Source organism: Bombus terrestris, chromosome 15 (genome assembly GCF_910591885.1).
Source record: "Bombus terrestris chromosome 15, iyBomTerr1.2, whole genome shotgun sequence".
NCBI lineage: Eukaryota > Metazoa > Arthropoda > Insecta > Hymenoptera > Apidae > Bombus > Bombus terrestris.
In genome coordinates, this window is record NC_063283.1 from 4995027 (window position 1) to 5015874 (window position 20848).

At 34.9% G+C, this 20848-nt stretch overlaps 1 protein-coding gene across 11 annotated transcripts in view; it reads left to right on the forward strand.

The window, feature by feature from the left end:
• The first annotated feature begins 441 nt into the window (after positions 1–441).
• LOC105666583 (MAP kinase-activating death domain protein) overlaps positions 442–20848 on the forward strand; it is a 40021-nt gene continuing 19614 nt past the window's right edge. For 7 of the 11 annotated variants that reach the window (XR_007226448.1, XM_012317379.2, XM_012317383.3 and 4 more), the window contains exons 1-24: positions 442–560; positions 5474–5696; positions 6118–6286; positions 6478–6643; positions 7118–7298; positions 7391–7548; positions 8132–8432; positions 8972–9301; positions 10060–10092; positions 10462–10574; positions 11528–12222; positions 12691–12929; positions 13466–13660; positions 15673–16014; positions 16316–16384; positions 16482–16682; positions 17033–17228; positions 17345–17434; positions 17511–17644; positions 17742–17900; positions 18001–18192; positions 18282–18369; positions 18591–18733; positions 19662–19802. Coding sequence is in view for 10 of the 11 variants with exons in the window: in XM_012317379.2 (XP_012172769.1) it covers positions 5601–5696; positions 6118–6286; positions 6478–6643; positions 7118–7298; positions 7391–7548; positions 8132–8432; positions 8972–9301; positions 10060–10092; positions 10462–10574; positions 11528–12222; positions 12691–12929; positions 13466–13660; positions 15673–16014; positions 16316–16384; positions 16482–16682; positions 17033–17228; positions 17345–17434; positions 17511–17644; positions 17742–17900; positions 18001–18192; positions 18282–18369; positions 18591–18733; positions 19662–19802 (4431 nt within the window). In the remaining variant the exon portion in view is untranslated. The remainder of the gene's footprint in view (positions 561–5473; positions 5697–6117; positions 6287–6477; positions 6644–7117; positions 7299–7390; positions 7549–8131; positions 8433–8971; positions 9302–10059; positions 10093–10461; positions 10575–11527; positions 12223–12690; positions 12930–13465; positions 13661–15672; positions 16015–16315; positions 16385–16481; positions 16683–17032; positions 17229–17344; positions 17435–17510; positions 17645–17741; positions 17901–18000; positions 18193–18281; positions 18370–18590; positions 18734–19661; positions 19803–20848) is intronic. The other 4 variants (XM_012317381.2, XM_012317384.2, XM_012317385.2 and 1 more) reach the window with 4 other exon arrangements.

A 20848-nucleotide genomic window follows, 5' to 3' on the forward strand; every position in this document is an offset into this window, starting at 1 on the left:
CTTCAGGAATCTAGTCTTCAAAATATATTAAATAAACGCGAACTATCTATAATTCTATGCTATAAATGTAAAATCTATTACATAGAACACAAAAGCTTAAAATCTGTTTAATAAGTATAATTCAATCTTATCATTTTATCACATAATTCTTTACCATTTCTCTATCAAAAATCTGCCCATCTTTCTTCTAGTTTCCCCGAAATCCCACTGTTATCTCAAAAGCCTACTCCTACTCCTATCCACGAAAACCACCCCAAAACTGTATCCCGTAGAAATTCACCTTCTGAATCTCCGAACACCCTCTCTTATACCCTATCGATTGGAAATTTTGAAAGGGGAATTAAAAAGCCGGAAAAATGGTCGGTTCCGGACAGACATCGGGATTTGAGGACAACTTCGTGTCCCTTTCCCGACGCAAGTGCCGCCCCTGGTCGCACGCCTGCCTAGTAGCCTCGTCGTGAACGATCGCCAGTGTAGTATCGCCAGTCAGGCGATACGGTGTGCGGCCTCGTGCACGAAAAGCGACGATTTTCCACCGGGATCCTCGTTCTAAACGACACGTAAGTTCACCTAGCAGCTATGCGTTTCCAATATTTTTCAACTTTCTCGACGATACGTCGTTAACTTATTACATCGAAATGCAAAACTATCGATTATATAGTGTCACTAATGCGATCTAACGAGCGACGTAGTTTAGGTCGCGTGCAACTGGCTCGAAAGCTTGTTGAAATTGGCCAAAGTTAAGCTATGGAAGTGAATGCGTGTTCCGATCGACTGTCGTTCTAAGGATTGAAGTATGCGGTGGCTACAAGAAGCGTTTCTCTTATCAGGTTTTACATTTCGTTTTCATAATATCGAATTTTTATCCCGATGATGATATTTATGCAAATTCATACTTTTCGTGGAGATGGTTAAAAAGTGTGGAATCTAGGTGGGTGATTTTTCTATGTACTAAACATTTTGTTTATTTTATATATCTTTGCGCATTACATTCTCGCTACGATGCATTCTACGCATTTTTGCACCTTCCAATTTCCCATAAACACGTAAAAGTCCGCAGTACTATCAAATGATACGAAATTTAGTATAGTTGGATCTACGTAATTAATTACTATGTAAATGTTATAATACCTACGACGGTGTGTCGATACTTTTCGTAGCCAAGATGCATGTACTCGTAAAAGTTTATATATTTGATATTGTGGCGATGGTTTTTCGCTGGAACGCGGACGACGAATGATTTGAAATTAGCAATTATTAATTAAGAGTTAAGAATCAGCAGTTCGAAACCATCTTATCGCTGTAAATTTTTCCACAGTGTTATTATTATTATCTACCCGATTTGAAATATATCGTTGCGTATTTCTGCGCTTGGTGCTTTTTAGCCGACTTATTCGAATTTCAATGATTTGATTTGACAAGTGATTTGATTACCGAGAAAGATATTTCAAGCCAAGAAAATATACTCATACTGATAAAGTATTGAAACTACAAAATAACTTGAATTCAGGTGAAACGACTAATGTGAACGAGGTTTACACGCGACCTAAACGATGTCATTTGCTTTTTCTCACCAACGACGTTCCATAATTTCGATTGTTATATACATCAGTATTTAATAAATTAATGGTATATCGTTGAACAAGTTGGGAAATATTGGAAACGCAAAGCCGCTGCATTTATACAGCGTCGTTTACCGCTGGCATTGCAACGACGCATTTATTAAATCCGTTTAAATTTTGCTATTCTAAGTTTATCAAGCTTCTGAATTTTTAATAACGAAATAAGTACGTTCCCATGTACCGTATTATCAAACTTGCTGAATTTTAACGATACGAAATGTTAGGAACGTTGCATTCCTTGACTGCGTACGACCTGTTCGTTGGAATCGTTGTTCGATGATGATATCCGACGATGAAAGATCTTTATCCTACATTCTATAAGCTTTTGAAAAAATTTGTTGGAACGAAGAGATACGAGCCGAGAATTATGCATATAAGATTGTCTGGGAACGTTGTAAAGCTTCTGTTACCTGAAAGTGTGCTACGTGTTCGTTTTGCAAATCGACTTTTGCAAATCGATGCAAATCGACGTATTGAAAAATTGATCGTACAAAATTGACGAGCGGAAGTAGTTTGATATATAAGTATCCTGAAAAATTGCTCGGTCGAACGAAATATTACGATTTATTGGAAACGTTCCTATCTGAATAACATTTTGCAAAAGAATCCATGGATGAAAATTACGTATGCAGAGTAAGGATGAAATAAATGATACCACTTTGGTGTCTTACTTTACCTAAAAATAAAATACTACATATATGGAAATGTATATGTAACGCGTGAAAAAACACTTGTCTCGAAATTATTGGCGTTTCAAATATTTTTTACGAGCGATAATAATCCGGGGAGTTTCGAATTATTTTTAGCGAGTATTATCACAAATGTATATTTATAAGACCATTTTTCATATTTAGATAGAGTGAAATACGTTACCAGAGAGGGGCCACTTATTTTAGCGTCAACCTGTATATAAACATTCGAGTAAAGCTTCAATTATGTGCTGCTACGTGTACTTTGATTTTGCAAATCGATTTTAAGGGTTTGTTAGGTGATTTCCATGGTAGGCATTGTTCGATGGGCTTTTGATCAAGATTTTACCATCAATGGATTGGATAAAGTCTAATTGCTGTCGTAGGTGTCGATTTGTGTGCTAAAACGTGTTTTGTTTGATCACAATGGTATATCAGCTGGGAATTCTTGGAGAGGGTGAAAACATAAAGGGATGAAGCATGATAATCTTCGATCATATTCGGTCATATGTATTGTTTGTTACATTTTCGTGTATTTCTATGCTGAAAAGTTTATAAACTAGTGAATTGCGTTAGAAAAAATGCTTTGTAGTTTGATTCGTATCGAAACGTTGATTTGAAATAATTGGACGAACGTGGAAACGTGGATTCGTCCATTGAAGAAGTGAACTGGTCTGTTCGCTTGGAACGATTTCCTCTTGTTCACTTCTCTTTTATTTCTATTCAATTATATTTATTATATATATATACGAATTCCTACAACTCATATGTAAAATCACTTTTCATTAAAAACTCTTCTCCTCGAATTTTAGTGGAACGATTCATAATATATTTATCGCCAACTTCATATCAATTCCTTGCCTATTAATTATCCGAAAAGGTAGGATTCTTAGTTTGAAATAGCGTAAGAAAAGTTTAGTCAGAGAAATAATTAATAGTAGAAGAGAAATAAAGGATATTGGCAATAATCGATAGTATGGAACAGATCAACGTGTTTGTTCGCGTTGATTCATTTTTTGGCTATCAGTTGTCTGCAAAATGTAATGTTGAAATTTCTAAAATAACTTAAAAGAATGCAGAGCAAAATAAATGAAAGTGCTGGAGAAACGAGTCAAGGATTGCTAAATCGACTCATTGATTGCCTCCCGATCGATACAGAGGAATCTAACGCAATTACTCGACGGATTGTTGAAATTTTGCAGCTTTATTCTAACGAGGGTAAATCAATGAATCGCACTGACAATTTTCGATAATTTTCGACGATTCAGCGAGCACAATTTCCACATTTTCCTACAATTGTACAAATCAAATATTTCTTATCAGTTCTTGTAATATAATTTCTCCGAGTCTTGCTATCTCGAATTTTTGTTGAAATGTTCAAGCTGTATGTGTAAATTTTCAAGCATAGTACCGAGACCGTGATATCTCGTATTGCAATTTATCTCGCTCGAGGTGACGGAACGGGCCGGAAACGGGACGTTCTGTAGCGGAAAGTGTTGTTCCGAACGCATTATCCTTTTCTCACGACTAGTAGAGAAACTTGCGAGCGTCGAAACCACGAAATTAAATGGAAAAAGTAGGTCAGAAAGACGGAAAAGACGCGAAAATATTTTTGGCATCTACTCGAGGATATTATTCCGCGCAAGCTCGTGCTATTCTTTAAGGAGGGATATATCGATTGTGAATTATCCTTTTCTTAAAACGAAATTCCTATTTTTAAATTATGCAAATTCTGAGTCACGGTATCCTTCAAAATGTTATTATATCGTTCCTCATTCTTCTTATTATTTATAGATTATATAGGTATAAGAATAATAATTTTGATATAAACACAAATGTTTCGTTATTTTCTTTTGTTTAATTCATACGATTTTAATAATTTTACGGACTGTAGGAATTTTCAATTCGCAATTATTATTTGATGTCGCGGCAATAATTATTTAAACGTTAAGAAAAATTTCGTTTCTCGAACCGTAAGAGAATGTTTAACGTATTTTAATGGTTTTGTAGTAGATCATGATTAAGTTGAAGAAAATTCAGGGACGTGGAAATCTTGTCAATGTTAATGTCACCTAAAAGCTCGAACCTTTTTAAGGATCTTCACCTAAATATTGCTTCAGAGAAGCTATGCTCGGCTTAAACCTTGTACAGTGCTCGAGCGTTTTTGTGATTCTTGTTAACCCAATATGGGTCACGAGGCTCAAGAAATCAATGAGCCTCGTGCTCCAAATATTGTTTCACGTACTATTAGATCGTACTATCAATTAACAGTTCAGGCAATATTATTTTCCATCGTCTAATCCGTTCTTTTTGTTTATCGCGTGTATCTAACTCTAAATTAAGTTGGAAAAATTTTACGTCGCATATAAAATTCCTCGTCGTTATAAAGTGCAAGGATTACATCTCTCTAAATAGGAATTGTTCTACAAGTTATTGTATCCATACAGTTATTATTAAATAGCAACTGTAGTAGATACATTTTTGAAGCACGAATTTCCAGAACTTGAGTGGAGCTTTTATGACAGAAATTTGGCGAATGCAAATTTCCGCGATAGAAATTTGGTACAAAACAAATTTCAGCGAAGAACAGTTTGCTCAATACGAATTTCAGCGAACAGAAGTTCGTTGAAGATAGAGGTTGTTACAAACAGAAATTTCTGGCATAGAAATTTCATAGATGGTAATTTCCCTGATGGTAAAACTAAATATTCGCAATAGAAATTGGTCGGATAAAAGAATTCTGGAGGATAGAAATTTTCTAAATATAAATATTCATTGATAGAAAAATGTTGTAATACAGACTTGGAAAATTTCCTTCAGATCGAAACTGTTGGAAAAATTTTTAGGGAAATTCTTTGACACTAGAACCGTTGATCTTTGTCAGGTACCTAAATAATAATAATAATAATAGTAAATTAAATAACGATAGATTAAAATTATAGTAACAGCTGTATATTTTTACTAATTATGAAAACATGATTTTAATGTCGATTATCTTGACTGGTGCGTTAGCTCTAGTGTTAAAATCGATGAAATTAATTAAAAGCCGAAGTAGGAGGCGAGATGCCAAGGCGATCTAGCGTAGAAGGACAAATTAAATAGAACTCAATTTTCAGAGGAAATATAATTCTGCGATAGTTATTGATTCGCGTGTGTTTTCAGATATGGAAGATTAAGAGAAGAATGATATAGCCATGAACCGATCAGGAGGCGATCGTGACGAAAGGCCGACGGCTCAGATGATCCGTACACATTGCACAGAACGGTGACAGAGCTGTAAATTACAGCGATGGATATACAGAAGAAGCACTTGTGCCCCCGCTTGGTGGATTATCTCGCCATTGTGGGGGCCAGACTACCCTCAGTCTCTCGCCAGCCTGTGCAGGTACATATTTTTCTTTAAACGAGTAATAACTATGAAGATTATTTATCATTAAGCATTCTGACAACCTTGCGGAAAAAGAGAATTTCAAGAAACAGCGGAAACATTAAGAAGATATCAAGAAATTTGAATTACAGCAGAAAGATTAACGAAGGAATTTAACAAAAATAAAGGAGAAATTTTTACGATAAAAAGAAGTGGTGCGGAGGTGGTAAAGATATCAAAGGGAGAACAGCAGCGATAAAAAGGGCAACGCGAGGATGTGAAAAAAGGAATTTCAAATAAGGAAGAGAAATATTTGTATATTAAAAGAAAGTGGAAAGTGGTGAAAAGAGATGATTCAGAAGATACAATTGTATTAAGCATATAGATGGTGCGGAATTTTATTAATTAGAAAGTTCATGAATGTATTATGATTATTTAGGTTCCAGAGTTGCTGCGACGATATCCAGTGGAAGATCACAAAGATTTTCCATTGCCGCTGGACATGGTTTATTTCTGTCAACCCGAGGGTTGCACCAGCGTGGGCCCAAAACGCACAGCCTTACGAGAAGCCACATCTTTCACTTTCACCCTTACGGACAAAGACTCCGGTACTCAATTATTTTCCTTTGCGTTTCTCAAAATAATCTTTCGAAGAATTAACTTTGACATTAGGAGCCTTGAGAAACAAAAGTCAACGCAGAAGTGTTGCGATTAGAATCAAATAAATATAATTCGTAAAATGCTTGGTTTCCTGATATTTATATCGTATTTTAACTGTATTTATTCGATATTATTTTAGGGAGAACTCGCTATGGTATCTGCGTGAATTTTTATCGACCAATAGAAAGGATGGGAGCTGCGGTCGGGAGTGGAGTGTCGATGAAAAGGGACAAGTACAATACGACTTTTCGGAGGGAGAGTTGGAGGAAAAGCATGGAAAAGAGCACCGATTCTGCCTTTTCTAGGTGAAATATAACACATCATTTTATCATAATCTTATTACCGGAAACTACACCCATTCTGTCAGTTACCAACGCTTATCCGAACAATTAAAAATTCACGCCATTCATTTTCTCTCATTTGCGAGATATCAACGGGAAAGGTCAAGTGAAATATCAGACTCATTAGTAAAGTTATAATTCAGATCCATAATTACGTAATCGTTATTAGCAGCTGTGTATATTATACGAACATTTAAACATTTAAACGTTGAATCGCCTAAGACTGAAAATCGAGATTCAGCTGTTACTTATAGTCTAACTACCAAAAAGTGGAAGCTTAGGAAATATCAATGAAATAGGAAAGAATTCTTTTAGGAATATTCCTCCAACATTTTTAATCGGATATTTTTACCATTTTCGTTTACGCTGATTATATTGATTAATTAAAAAGAATATTTTTCCCAATTATAAGACTGTATCTCTAGCTGTTCTTTATAGCGACTATAGGAGCAGTGCAGTGGGCCCTAGCGATTCAGAAAAAGATTGCCCGAGCAGCAGAAGGGACTCTGACACTTCGCATATACCAAGTGCACCAAGATTAGGTATCACTGCACCGAGTGGAGATAGTGAAAGTGGAGGAAGCCATTCTCCGTCTCCACGTGCTTCACGTAGACGACAGGTAAGCTGGTCAAAAATGTTGTATCGTTTACCTAATATATAACTAACATATGTATGGTAATCTTTATCTTTATTTCATGATTTTGCTTCCAGAGGATACGAAATCATTCGCTAACGTCGTTATGTATCATTTCCCATCATCCGTTCTTTTCGATGTTCCGGGAATGCCTTTTCATTTTGAAGAAGATCATCGATGCGTGTAACGAGAGTTCTTCACCGCAGAAAGTCGGTGCTTCCCGGCAGACCAACAGGTAAGGATTAATCCTTACAACAGCAAACTTACATCCACTTGCGTTCACTCGCTAATTCTTCCTTATGAATATTCAAATCTCATTTCGCATGCTATTTGTACGTGCCTCTATTTCATTGCTCCTCTCTCACTTCATTTCCCATTGCGTCGATTGTGTTAACGATAGTTTCTATTTTTGTCTGTCGATTGCGTATTACTATAAACGTAGGGATTACGGTACAAATATTTTTTAATGACTCTCAGTGGAAATGATGATATTCTTTGTGACGAATGTTTGATTAGGAGATACAAAAGTATGTTAAGAGTTTAACAGAAAGACTTCTTGTTCTTCTATTTAGTTATTTTGATTTGTTCCTCGCTCGAGAGTCTTCGCTTCAAGCAACTTTAGTTTCAGAACTATTGTTCTAAATACGATACATATTTTTATATCATGGTATTATACGTATTGCACTATATTATATTCCAAACCTTAATGCGGTGATTAACGCAGCTTTCAATTGTTTTTAAACACTCAATTGAGATATAAGTAAATAAATGAAGAACGAGTTTCTTAAAAACAGAAATTGTCTGCCGATTTTTAACAGAGACACCGTGTGGAGCGTTTTAACAGGACAAACACTGGAGGGAACACCATCGATAGTGCTACACGATGTCCGAGAGATCGAGACGTGGATATTGCGATTGTTAAGCAGCCCTGTACCTGTTCCGGAAAAGACACGCGTCGAAGTCGAGATCGTGTCGCAAAGTATGCAGCCACCACTCTGTTTTGCACTCCCAGACCACACTAGATTTTCTCTCGTTGATTTCCCTCTGCATCTACCCCTGGAACTTCTTGGCGTTGACATATGCTTGAAGGTCCTCACGTTGATTCTCTTGGAGCACAAGGTAATCTTTCTTTTAACCATTTAAATAACAATTATTTTCTCTTGAAAGTGATCTTTTCTTTAGAAAGAAAATTTTCCAAGCGTATCTTTCATTTTTGACGAATTCTTTGTCAGGTACTAATCAATATATTTAGTGTAATTTATAAGATTTGAATTTTTGTAAAACGTCTTCAGCCTGTTTAAGATTTTCTGCTTATTCAAATTTAGGATAAGAGATTTAAGGAAATTGATTTTCCCAATTATATCTTTAATAATCCGATACTTTAGACTGAAGATTCTTACTACGTTGCTCAGAACAATTAGAGAATTTCCACGTTTGATTTTTATACCTCATTCCTTCTTTTTACTCGTTCTTTCTCTAACGATTGTTTTAAAGTTAATCTTCCACGATGTGATAAAAATAATATACTATTATAAACACAGTAGTCCTCAATTTTTTTAAATTTCTCAGTTTCACTCTCTTAATTTTCTGATAATATTGCGAATGAAGATAACAGAGGAAATGGAATTAATCGATGAATAAATGATATTTGTTTGCAGATCGTGTTGCAATCCCGCGACTACAATGCCCTGTCGATGTCCGTAATGGCGTTCGTAACGATGATTTATCCTCTGGAGTATATGTTCCCCGCGATACCATTGTTACCCACGTGCATGAGCTGCGCGGAACAGTTGTTGCTTGCACCTACACCATTTGTTATCGGAATACCCGCTACTTTTTTATTGTTCAAAACGAACTTTAAAATGCCCGATGACATTTGGCTAGTGGATCTAGACAGCAATAAAATAAACGCACCTACTGGTCTGGGTGATCAATTGCCCCCATTACCCGAACCAGAAGGCACCGTACTAAAGAACCACTTGAAACAGGTAAATAAATAGACATTTATCACGATCAAGATTAACCCTTTCGCAGCCTAGCGAATAAAGTATTAGGAAAAAAGAAGACCAAAGAATTTAAAAAAATTAAGAATTAAATAATTCCAAAGTTAATTGCAAATAAATTCCGAAATATTTCTGTAGGCTTCCATATAGGAAAATATATTATTTATTGTCGCATTGACTAATATAGGTCATTAGCGACCACAATTACATTACATAAGTTGGTACAGTCGTACGATATGTATACTCATTATTATTATTATTATATGTTTAAGCGTATGCATTTGTACGTATGTATAAACGATAAAGTACGTAGGAAAATTCTATACAGTGCAAATTTTACGAATTGACGAATTAAGAACTAAAAAGTGAAGCCGATTATTATTGGAGAATTTTGGGATATTTCTGCAACATTACGTTTTAAATAATTGAAAATTTTCGTTGATAGCATTCATTCAGAGTCATGCACAATTCTTACTTATATACGTAAATGAAATGTTTGAACCATGGATGACAATAATATTGTATTATTATGTAGCTACTTAATATGTAACTTATAAAAGATAAGGCTATTACTGTGACTTTAACGTTAAAATGTAATATCGTATGAAAAGCTGCGAAGGAGTTAATATGACAAAATTAGAAAAAGAGACGAAATATACTCTAGTATATCTCTCTACGGTAGACAACAATATTGACAATGAACCAAGTTGATTTAATCATTCCTCGTTTAATCGGTTCCGCAGGCAATGCAACTGATGGACCAAACCGGCTCTGGTGTAAATATTTCATTTATCCACTCTTTGCATGAACCATAAATATATAGGTGATACACTCCTTGTGTTGTAGTTAGCGGCATGGACTAATTTTGCCTCATATACCTACGACAAGTAGATTTTATTTTTTTATTTGATTATTCATTCTTAGAGGATACAGAGCACGTGTTATTTCCGTTTCAAGGGAAGGAACCGGAAGCTTTTTAGAGACTACGATCTAGGAAGTGTAGTATAGTTATAGAATAGACGGAGTAGACGTAGTTGCTTAAACAATACGACAAATTCTGAAACGCGAGCTCTTGATAGGAAGATATCTAGAAAATTGTATTATTACTCTGCGTTTTTCTTATTGGATGGTGTTTCTTTTTCTAGGCAATGGCTAGTATGTCAGTTCCGCAAACGCTTTCGCAAGACACTTCTCCGAGGACTTCTCTGCAAGCTCCAAGTAGAAGGGAAAGCCTAACTTCTCATTTGTCCACTTTAAGGTTGGCAATTATATTAATCCTATTAGTTTCTTTAATTTTTGCAACCCTTGAATCATATTTCGTATTTTATAGTGAGTGTTATTATAATAATGATAATGATATTTTACGAGTACCAATCCAATAGATTAAATTCAATGGTTGTTTGCAATTTTTCTATGGTTATATATGTATTAGATTGTTCAAAAAGTTTCAATATATTTTTTGACGAATTTTTACCGTCCATTGGTTTATCATAACGTCATGATTTTTAAAAGAAACTCCACCTTGTTCAATGAATGTTTTTGTAATTAATAACGTAAAAACTGTAGATGAGAAATGTTTAGTTTCTTCTAGTTAAACATCTTATTCCTTTCCGTTCTTATGTTTCTTTCTGCTGCCTCTTATCTCTTCTTTATTTTATCTCTATTTTTATTCGCTTCAATCTCTATTCTTTTCGATTTACCTTTTCTATGCTTTTAGTTTAAGCTTTCATCTACCTTACTCTTATTTCAATATCAATTTCAACTTTCTTTTATACCTTCGTGAATAGGAAGCGCGTTAATGCGTTTACTGCTGATTGAATTTTTACTTTTTACTATTCTTTTACCCCACAGAATAACAGAGAATATTTCACAACTGAATATCGAATGCGATAAAAACAAAACGAATAAAAAGAGTAGGATTGAATTTAAAGAAGAGAAGGCTTAGAGACCAATAACTAGACAATTGTAAGAAAATTTATAGAAAATTTAAAATTGAAAAAATGCGCAGAATTCATAATAGGCAGAAATAGAATATCCGAAGTATTCTGATCACCATAACAATATCTAGCAGAGTGAGGCAAAGTTCTGCTTAAATGCCATTTCTTCAATTGCATTCATAAAAATATGAATTTGCATGAACATTCGCAGTCAGCTAATACTAACACTATCGAAGCAATTAACTCTTGTTACAATTAAACCAATTCTTCACAGTGTGTCGTCAATGAAGCATAGACCTAGCGTCGAGCATCATCCGAGTCCAGCGAGTTCCCCAGGAACCAGCGCGGCTTCCGGTCATCGTCGCTCCTCCATATCTCAGACAGCGGGTTCCTCGTCACCTCAAAAACCATTCTCTTCCCAAACCATGCAATCTTTCAACCCATTCATTTATGGAAACGACGTGGACTCTGTAGACGTCGCTACGAGAGTAGCCATGGTGCGTTTCTTCAACTCTCAGAACCTTCTGGCGAACTTCACCGAGCATACGAGGACACTCAGGCTATATCCGAGGCCTGTAGTCGCCTTCCAGATCAATTCTTTTCTCCGATCAAGGCCACGGACCAGTCATTTCTTGAATAAGTTCGCTAGAACTCAGGCGGTGGAATTTTTGGCTGAGTGGTCGCTCACTCCCAGCAACGTCGCGTTCTTGAGAGTGCAAACAGGGGTGTTTGACCCAGCTCAAATCGGAGACAAGCCAAAGTGGTACGCCTCGAATTTAGAACCTATTTATTTTCCTGTTTGGGACAATGGTAGCTCGTTGGCGAACGCTTTGAAGGCGATGAAGGAACACGAGAGTCAACCGACTGACGAAAGCGGATCTGACTCGGAAGGTGCTGAGAGTACGAGTTCCTCTTATTCGTCGCTGAGCGATTTTGTATCCGAGATGGTGTCATCCGACTTATCTCCAAGTGAGTAGCCGTAATTAACAAATAAATCATTTTTTTTTAATTTAATGTGCAGTGTAAATGTAATCAAACGCAATGTTAATGTAGAAAATTATTATAGTATTTAGGATTTGGAGTTATGTAGCTAAATCTCAGTTAAGTGAGATAGGCTTCGATTCCCCATTTCTTTGATTGTGCTCACAAATACATGAATTTACACAAACATCTGCAGTTAAATACGTTTTTAAGAACCGTTTATGTTTGACAGAACTGGTATATTGAAATTATTAGAAATGGAAGTAAACGAGTGTTGGTAAAAGCTGTAATGTTTAAGAAGGCTCATACTTAAAACGGAAAAAATGTAACATCAATTAGGATCGTTTACTCTTATCTGAAATATTCTAATGATGGAATCAAAGGAGAATCTAGAATGAATTTTAATTTAATTCATTGATAATTCTATTTCTTAATCGGATATAATTTGTTTTACAGGCTACAATTGTTCACAAGTGGCGCAGCCTCAACCAATGTCCCTGTCTGTGGACCCAAAGAACGTTTACGATCCACCCAGTTCATTGCGATATCCTGGAGTGGACGAAGAATCGACAGTAAGGCCAGAAAGTCCTTTGAGCACTTCCTCCAGTCACAGTGACCTAAGCAGTCCTAGTTTCAACAGGGACTCTGAGTTCGAGTTAAACCCCAAAGTTCAAGAAGGTTCACAATCAACCAATGTGAGTATTTTTAAAAATATATATGTACTCAATTCTGCTTGCTTTTGTTATTAATTTGCAATTAATGCTACACTTATCAATAGTAATTTTCTTCCCAACAGAATGTACCAGAGTAACAGAATCCTAGATTAATTTCCTTTTTTTAAATTTCTGACTTCTACTTCACACATAATAGTCCTTCATTCTCAAATGAAACTTTGGTCGCCAACATACGTAATTTTCTGCTTAGGATCATTCCACAATTATTTTCTAAATTTATTCTTACTACGGAGTAATAAGAAAAGAAGAGTTAAAAATTGTATCTTTATTCCTAAATCTTAGATCTTTTTATTCAAAAGAAGGAACCTGAAATCTTATCTTGCTCCTATAATTTTTAATTCTTCTTTCGTATCATTCTATCTATACGAATCTCATTATACATAGAACATACCGTATCAATCTCCAACACGAAGCAACTCTTAAAAAACTGCTAAACTATTGACAAAATAAAAGTATCCTCATTACGCTCGACGTCCTAACAAAGTGCTTAATCATAGGATAAAGAGGAGGGTGGTAGCTTTGAGTCAGACTCAGCGTCCACGATAACACCACGCACAATCCTGAGCGCACAAAGTTCAGTAGGACAGTTTGGAGTAGGGAAGGGACGTTCTTTAGCGACTCCGAGCATCGGCGACACTGAACGTCCTGCCACATCCCACAGGACTTCTCGCGTCAGTAGATATGTCGTTCCTGTGAGTTCATCCTTCATTGGTGGTCTATTGACTGGTGTAACATCTATCGATTACTTTCTATCGATTTTTTTCGTTTTGATGTTGTTTTGAACTTTGCATGCGGTATATCATCGAAAAGTAGCAGATTTTCCACTCGATGTGTTCAGCATGGAAAACCCTCTTTTTCATGGTCGTTTGACATTTCGTTATCGAGTTACGAAGACTTCCTTTCATTTCATTTACACTTTCATCTATCGTTCGATGTTCGATATCGCTCAAATAATTTCTTTTCCTTTGGATAATTTTTCACTTTTCAATGTTTGTTCTAAGTATATGGTACGAATATATTTTAAGTTTTTGAAACTTCTTTAGGAGTTTCTCTTCGAATTTCATATGCTATAGATTTCTTTTGCTTCTCGATGCATTTTTAGTGATTTCTTTTAAAATTCCAAAGTATAGATCTGTCTTATTTTTTGAAGCATTTTCAGTGTTGTTTCTTGGAATCTTATAATATAGATTTCCTGTATCTCTAATGTTTTCCATTTTCCGATGTCTGTTGATTCTTTCTGCAATTCTATAGTATTGATTTTCCTTTATTCTTCTACGTTTCTCTAGTGTTTCCTTTCAGAATTTCACCATTCAAACATCTTTTTCTTTCCACTTATTTGGTTTTTAATTCTGTAGTAGAAATTTCTTCTTCTTTCTTATATTTTTCTCCTAAGATTCATTTCAAGCATTTTTTAAATCGTTTTCGTATTAAAAAGATTTGTATGTATTATTTGTATGTAATGTACAAAACGTTTCATTGATAAAACTGTCCCAATGTAGTTCATTGATATGTTTATTATCGTATCAATATTTTACGAATAAATTAAGTCAAATGCATGGTATTTTTTCATTGACAAAAGTTATAATGTCACAAAATTGAAATTAACAACCTCTATGACATTTCATCAAAGCTGTATGTAATATAAACCTTCATCTCAAAGCATCAATTATCCTTTCGATCAATCGGTCTCAACTTATTTTAACCCTTTGCCTTATAATTTAATAACAAGTTAAGTCAGACTACGAAGAGTTGAGTCATCTTTGCTTAATCATCTTTTTTATTTATAACATCATTTCAGAATGCCACTATCCAATTATATGTATGTAACAGAGAATATTGTAAGAATAATCGTCTCCACAGGCCTGCTTTCTCTATTTAACTCTCGCCTGGCAAAGACTTGATTATTATCACGTCAAACGAGAAGAATTTCCATCTCCATATAATGATAAAATTGTTCGCGTAGTTTTATAGAATAATGACGTCAGTGTACGGTATAGAAAGTAAGGAACGTAAAACATCTGCATTTGTTAGAATTGACCCAGCCTCCACCGGCCTTGACCAGCCTCAGACGTCGATAAAGAACGTCTTTTTAAATTTTACAGCGATACATGTTGCCTTTAACATTCCATACTATGACTATGAAATAAGTATTTTAATATATAATATTATAAATGTCTCATCTGAAAATATTTTATTTCCTGTTTTAAACTTCATTCTTCATGTACATATGTACGTAGTATCATCTTTTTCTTCACTTACGTTACTCTGTGTATTTATATTTACTTTCCTCTCTTAAATATCTTATCTCTTGTCTTTTGAATCGAAAGCTTTTTACATAACAATCTTTATCTGTCTTCCGATATTATTCGATATTATATAAATATATATAAATTCGATATTATACGGCAAAGGGTAGAACTTGTATAATATTCCAAAAAATTAACGATTAACATATCTAACAATTGAATCAAAAACTTAACAAATTTACAATTAGAGAAATTCTCCCTTAAATTAAAGAAGGAATTCTTCCTCTATTTCATCTTTCGATATTTAAATGTATGTGTATGTAAAGTTGAAAACTGTCCTGTTTTTCTTCCCAAAAGGATCTTTCTCCAAGAACAAGCGTCCTCTTCAGAAATATTCGATAAATCCTCAAAATAGCTTACGATAATTAATGTTATCCGTTATTCGTGTTACTTCAAAGATTCAACCAAGTGCGGCAAGCCTGCAGCGTCACCCAAGTGTGGGCAACGTTTTAGCAAGGACGTCGAGCTTTGGAGCAGGACCATTTTCTCGACAGACGAGTAGTAACAGTAGCAACGAAAGTGAATCGTCAATGGTTTCTCGACAATTATCTGTGAATACTAGTGGACAGAAGCAGGCCGAAGGTTTACCAAGACAAGCCTCCAGTGTGACTGGAAATGGTGTGTTAAGACAAGGTTCTCAAGGATCGTTGTTAGAACAAATAGCGAGCCAGGCGAAGGATTTGGTCCGTGAAACTAAGAGACAGAGCAGCCAGGATGGAATTCTTGCTCAGATGGATAAGGTATCTTTGTGACTTTGAATATTGTGAATATTCGGAAATCATGGAATTTTAGATGTTATAGAATTTGACTGAAGAACGATCACGTTTAATGCTTTTTAAATTTTAATAATGTCCATGATGGTTTAAAATTGTAACAGAATGGTTTTATCGATAATTTAAGATTCTTCCGATAATAATCATACTAGCCCCAAATACTTTTGATGTGAATTACAGTACAATTTCCTTATAGCTTATTTTCCTTGAAAACTTTCAATAATCCTTTTCTGTAAATAATTGCAGCTTCTTTCTTTTTGTTTTACAGTTGAAACATCAGGCGAAGGAGAAGATTACAGAGGCCGGGGAAGATAGTCTCTTCGCGCCATTGGAACAAGTGAGTCTTTAATTATTTAATATTTAAATTAAACGATATAATTATAATACTTAAATTAAGTAGAAAATATTTAATTTTTCGTTTAAATATTAAACAGTTGACGCAACAGACGAAGAAAGCCATGGGGGAGGCAACGAAATCTGTCCAAGAAGCTTCGAAGAGCGCTTTGGAAGCTAGTAAAACCGCGGCTGGAGTCAGCAAAAATACATTCGATGATTTAACGTACGTAAGCAAGAGCACTTTTGGAGACTTGACGAAAAGTGCCAAAGAGGTTGCTGCGAAGAAAGGTTTACTCAAGGTATGCCACATTATTATTAATGATACATTTCTTCATTTCATTAGATTTGGAAATCTTTGAAACTGATTCATCTACTGGATTAATCAGGATTTCTCTTTCAAAAAGTTTCTAAAGAAACTTTGAAAACATTTCAAAGTTCGAAAGAAATTTTCAATAAATCTTATAACAATAGCGCAAATACTTGAAACAAACTTTAAAAGTTTGTTGATACGGAGAAAATACGCTAAATAAGAATATTAAAAATAGAAAGTTTCTTTTAAAGGGAACTGAACGGTTTAATTTCAAGTGAAAGAACTGTGTTTCAAAATTAAAATTCTAAGAAAGAAATTTTACGAAATGAAATTATTTAGGGCCTTGGCGATACGCAGCATTCACCCCCATCGCCTCCGGGAATGTTGCAACGAAGAGATTCGAGTACTACGCAATTGGTCGCTTCGGATAACCGCGGAGGGCGCCGGGAAATCGGACGTGATTTTTTCAGCAATATTAGTAGTGATTTAAATGGCATCGCTACGCAAACGAGCAACATGTTTAGCGATCTGTTTGGTACGTTTAATCTCTTCTTTCTTATTTATTGTACAAATACAATACAAGAAGATATACAAATGATAAAAAATATATAAAATAATTCATTTTGTGTATTTCTCTTTTTACACTTGTAGGTAGTAAAAGTAGTTCTAATCGAAATACCGGCTCCCCTCAGTCCCAAAAGGCGGATAAGAAGACACCATTACTCGGACCTTTCCCTAAAAGTATTTATTATCCTTTTTCAATCTCGACTAATTATAAATTAATTTCTGACTCTTTAAATTGTTTCGTCTTATTTAGGTAAAACAGGATTGGTCGAACGCTCGTCATTGATAAAACACTCGACGAATAAAGCTAATCAGGAAGATATTCAGAGGATGCAGAATGCAGAGAGATCTAGTACAAATAGCGACAATCAAGCTTTCCTCACGGATGTAAGTTCTTTCATTTATTAATATTTATTTTGCTATATTACGCAGAATTGGAATTAACATTCAATTGTAAGAGAGATATTTTATGAATTTATATCAGGTGGTGAATCAGGTGATAGCCGGCGAAGGCGTTGGTTGGCTAAAACTGAACAGGCTGAAGAAACTAATGGAGGATGAGAGCTATCGAGATCTGGTGGTGACGAAACTGAATAAGGGTCTTCATAAGAAGATTAGTCCTGACGATCATATCGACGATGTGGTGAGTGTAATTTATACAAAACCTTCATGATGTATACATATGGTCATAATGCCAATTTCAACATTCATGAACTTCTCTTCGTTCCGCTTTTTATCAACAGTGTATCTCGAAACCAGTTTACAAAGGAATGCTAAAGTGCCTTCAAGCAGTGGCTCACGGTCTTGGACACACTTACAATAACTTCGGTTTAGGTGGAATGGCGTCAGTCTTCCAGCTATTGGAGATTGCACACACTCATTATTGGAGTAAGGATCTTTCAGAGGGTGGTTTCGATAGTTCACTAATGTCTCAAGTATGTACCACTCGTTACAAATTATCTATCTTGCTTCGTGTTATCAATGTTATAATTCGATTCTTACTAATTCTTTACGACTCCTCCAGGCATCTAGCCCATTTGGCAGCAGGGAAAATTTGAAGTCTCCACAGTCTCCTATACAGCCCGAATTTTCAGACGCACCTCGAAAATCAGGTAAATTAGAACACAATAAATTGAACGCAAAAGACTTGAAATTTCAGGAATTCTAATTAAAATATATTAGTGATTCATTTAATCATCGTTAGGATCTTTTCAAATAGAAAAATATAGAACGATGTGAATTTTAATGTATCCCATGTTACATTATAAATTACAGTTTATTAATATTTCAAGTCTGAGTTGATTCTAACACTATAAATGTCCTTTGATTGAAGATACGTCTCAACTTCATTTGGATATATCACACGGCCACCCACCACCGGCTAACGAAGGGAGCCATTCTGCGACGGACACGTTCTTCGATGTGTTCACGAAAAAAGGAAAGTTCCTCAGCAGGCTAACGTCCTTCGACTCTGAGGTAAAAGCAACGAGTTCCGTCAGAACGTTACCTCGTGGCATACGAAGGTAGCGAAGGTGTTTTTCTCTCCATGGTCTCACTTTCTGTCTACATTTCACGTGTACAGCCCGATAACTATAAAGCTTACCAAAACTATTCTTACAGAATGTTTCGTTTCCCTCGTACGCTTTCATGTATAATATTTTATATTCTAGATTTTTTATATATTTTTTCTTCTTTTTTATTGCAAGCCATATAGAGAGTTTTACAAAGAAGATATTTGATTTCACGGAAAAGTTTCTACTTTCTATGATACCTTTTCTCCTGATTAAGAATTTTAGAAGACTATAGATTAATCAAATGTATTGAATTTACTTATAAGTTAAACACATAGGACACAAAATTAGTAAACATTTGAAAGCGCAGGTGAACGAAAGGCTCTGTAGGATCAAACAGCGACAAAACAGTTGTTGAAATTAAAAATTCCTATGTATTATCTTCCTACGATGGACAAATGGGTGTTGTTTCCGTTAAATACACAGGTACACATAATTGCATGAGAGATTGTTATACTTAATATTGTCAAACGATAAGTATTGCCCAAGAATAGTGATCAGTAATACTAATCCACGAGCTTAGAGGAACACAGAGCACTACGGGAAATAATTCAGAACTATAATACATGAATATCAGACCAAATGAAACTTATGAAAATTCTTTATACACCTAACTTTTCGCATAAACAATAATAAAATACTATATTTGTCCTCCAACAGTTAATATACAAATTTAATATTCGGGGTTCCCGCGAGATTGAAAAGTCCGTAAATCTTTTAAATTGATTTCCAATTGTTAATAATAAATAAAACAAAAATTAAGATAAGAGAAAGAAAAAGAAATAAAGTTGCAAGTAGTAAGTGTGCTATATAGAGGCGTCATGTGTTTTTAGAGTGGGCGGGGAGGTGGAACAGGAAGCAGCGAAGCTTTATCCACAGACGGAGGTAGCATAATCACTAATCCTGCTTTTCGGCAAGCGCACCAGGCTTCTTTCCGAAGCACTGTCTCTGATAGCGAGGTCGAACAAGGCAATGTAAATTGATCACTAATGAGTCTTTTCTTTTTTTTTAATGTGCTAATTAACATAGAATATTTTAAAATAGTTGTTAGCAAAACCGAACCAGGTTTATCCAGATGAACGACCTATGAACTTATGCAACAACAAGCCTCTATATTACATGTAGTGTACATATAAGGTGTGGTATCAATTAATCACCATGATAATATTTGAGCCAGTTTCGATAGTATAATAAAAAGAGTACTTCAAATGAAAATTTATTGATTTTAATCTAAATACGATTGAACGCTGTGACCAAAATCTCATTTTCTCTTTATTCACAGTCTACGTTACATTAAATTATTAATTGGCCAAATTTTTGTGTTGTTCGTTACTTTAAAGAAACGTTTAGTTCGTTTCAAAAAAATTAATAATTAATTTTTTAGAAATGTTCATTCTCAATGATCTTCCCTCCAGAAGAATGTTGTCTATACAAAACAAATATTCTTAGATAAAACGAAGATCAACGTAACATAACTTCGGTTTCTTCTTATGAATCAAAGATACTCTTTCTTGTGTACCCAGCAAATTTTTCATTTAATATCAATGAACTTTGGTTTGAAATATTTCTTTGCTAAATTATCCGAACGAGTTCAAACATCGTGGCAATTAATTTGTGTCACACTCTGTATGTAAAATATGTAGCTAAGAAAGTTTTATAGTTTAGTGTATAGAGTTCGTACATAATTCTAGTTGAGAGTCGATGGAAAAAGAAAGCAGAGCTTGTGCAATACTTGCATTTTGTCAAAGTTTGCGAAACATTGAATTACAATGGATCATTTGAAAAGAAGATAAAGTTAAGATTGGTTAAAGAGAACGGTAGTGAACAGCATGTTTTGCATCTACGATCACTAGATTAGCGTTTGCACTAATGAAAAGACGAAGCTTTTGTAATTGCTGTTAGTACACGATGAAACACACGATTAGCTTTCTATAGTTAAGAAAGTTGTGTTTGATGAAAATTAGGCATTCTTTGAGAACTTTTTGGCGGAGAAGTATTCTACTATTTTCTACTCTTTCTA